General features: G+C 43.0%; 1 protein-coding gene across 4 annotated transcripts in view; it reads left to right on the top strand.

The window, feature by feature from the left end:
• The window catches only part of LOC143277697 (ABC transporter G family member 20-like), a 328,227-nt gene that overhangs the window by 287,314 nt on the left and 38,413 nt on the right, over nucleotides 1-2,500 (top strand). For all 4 annotated transcript variants that reach the window (XM_076582618.1, XM_076582616.1, XM_076582617.1 and 1 more), the window contains one exon: nucleotides 1,678-1,774. In XM_076582618.1, coding sequence (XP_076438733.1) covers nucleotides 1,678-1,774 — 97 coding nt within the window. The remainder of the gene's footprint in view (nucleotides 1-1,677; nucleotides 1,775-2,500) is intronic.

Raw genomic sequence — 2,500 nt, forward strand, 5'->3', positions numbered from 1 at the left:
CTCCCATTGTAGTAACATTCATAAACTCAAATATACCGCTTAATAACCTGTTTTGATGATAACCTGTTTTGACGATGACAATGACAAAGCATTCGAACAGCATAATGTTATTCTGTTATGACACAGAATCGGAACAGTGAGCATTTATTTATCTATTTATTATTTATTTATTTATTAATAACATTTAATTTATTAATTCATCTTTCAATTATACACAACTGATTTTATTTTCATCCGCAGTGGTTTCCCATGGGTTTCAAATAAGGGCCGGGAAACACTGTGTTGTTGTTATTGTTTTGTTTTTTTTATTACGAATTTACATAATTATAACAAATTAGCTTTTATTCAAGACTGGCACAACCTCTCCAATCCTGAACAAGCCACACAAGAACTCTTTGCTATTTTGTTAACTCTCTCCATACGAACGGCGAAAGAGACGACGTTAACAGCGTTTCACCCCAGTTACCATCATCAAAATATTGCAAGCGGAAGGCTCTTATACTGAAGACGTGAATGTTGACAAAGAATACCACAATTCTGGCGACGGAAGCTAAAGGTTGGGTCATTGAGACACCCACTGGACATCCGAGGGGTGTGTGTAGAGGAGAAGAGAGGACTGGCCGTACTGAGTGAGTTAATCATTTGATCTCCTGGGTTTGCTCCTGTGTGTCAACTGAATCAGTAGTGTAAGCAGCATTGACTCGAAGTTGTGTGCCGTGTGAACGGAGCGAGTATTTGTATAATAATAATAATAATAATGGTATTTATATAGCGCTGGATCTTGTGCAGAGACAAATCAAAGCGCTTTCGCACCAGTCATTCACACGCATGCATAACTCTAATACTGCAGAAACTAAAGACAAGGAAGGGCAGGCAAGGGAGGCTATTTTGGGAAGAGGTGGGTTTTAAGGCCAGACTTGAAAGAGCTGAGTGTGGAGACTTGACGAAGCGAAAAAGGAAGTTCATTCCAATCGCAAGGTCCAGAAACAGAGAAAGAACGGCGGCCAATAGTCGAGTGTTTGAATCTGGGTATGTATTTATATTTTTGTATTTGTATTTCTTTTTATCACATCAGATTTCTCTGTGTGAAATTCGGGCTGCTCTCCCCAGGGAGAGCGCGTCGCTACACTACAGCGCCACCCTTTTTTTTTTCTTTTTTTTTTTTTTTTCCTGCGTGCAGTTTTATTTGTTTTTCCTGTCGAAGTGGATTTTTCTACAGAACTTTGCCAGGAACAACCCTTTTGTTGCCGTGGGTTCTTTTACGTGCGCTAAATGCATGCTGCACACGGGACCTCGGTTTATCGTCTCATCCGAATGACTAGCGTCCAGACCACCACTCAAGGTCTAGTGGAGGGGGAGAAAATATCGGCGGCTGAACCGTGATTCGAACCAGCGCGCTCAGATTCTCTCGCTTCCAAGGCGGACGCGTTACCACCCATTACTTATTTGTCAATCATTTGACCTATCCTGGAGCCAGTTGCATTGCTTGGTTCTAACTTTTTTGACAGTTACACGTGACTAAATGCCGACGTTGACCGAACTACGCCATTGGTCAGTTCCATACTACACACACAGTTAAGTTAGCGGGGTTACGACCATACTAGGCTCTTCCGTCCCGGAGCAATGCAACTGGCTCTGGTCTCAGTGTTTATAAAGGAGTTACCTCCCTTTACGTAGGATCTGGGAGCACCTGCTGGAGATCGCCCAGAGCAGTCAGCAGACCACCATCATCATCACCACGCACTACATCGAGGAGGCCAGACAGGCTGACAAGGTAAAAAAAAAAATTAAATAAAATAAAATAAAACACGCTGACAAACATACTGACACACAAGCACACACGCTCGCTCGCACACACACACACACACACACACTGTCTGTGTACCTCTTTGTTTGTCTGTCTACGCGTCAATCCGTCTGTGTGTCTGTCTAACTGCCTGTCCTGTCTGTTTAAATCAGTCTGTCTAACTGCCTGTCTGTCTAACTGCCTGTCCTGTCTGTTTAAATCAGTCTGTCTAACTGCCTGTCCTGTCTGTTTAAATCAGTCTGTCTAACTGCCTGTCCTGTCTGTTTAAATCAGTCTGTCCAACTGCCTGTCCTGTCTGTTTAAATCAGTCTGTCCTGTCTGTTTAAATCAGTCTGTCCAACTGCCTGTCCTGTCTGTTTAAATCAGTCTGTCCAACTGCCTGTCCTGTCTGTTTAAAACAGTCTAACTACCTGTCTGTCCAACTGCCTGTCCTGTCTGTTTAAAACAGTCTAACTGCCTGTCTGTCTAACTGCCTGTCCTGTCTTGTTTAAAACAGTCTAACTGCCTGTCCGTCTAACTACCTGTCTGTCTAACTGCCTGTCCTGTCTGTTTAAAACAGTCTAACTGCCTGTCTGTCTAAGTGCCTGTCCTGTCTGTTTAAAACAGTCTAACTGCCTGTCTGTCTAACCGCCTGTCTGTCTGTTTAAAATAGTACGTCTAAGTGCCTGTCCTGTCTGTTTAAAACAGTCTGTC

Source organism: Babylonia areolata, chromosome 34, assembly GCF_041734735.1.
Source record: "Babylonia areolata isolate BAREFJ2019XMU chromosome 34, ASM4173473v1, whole genome shotgun sequence".
In the NCBI taxonomy this organism is placed as follows: Eukaryota; Metazoa; Mollusca; class Gastropoda; order Neogastropoda; family Buccinidae; genus Babylonia; species Babylonia areolata.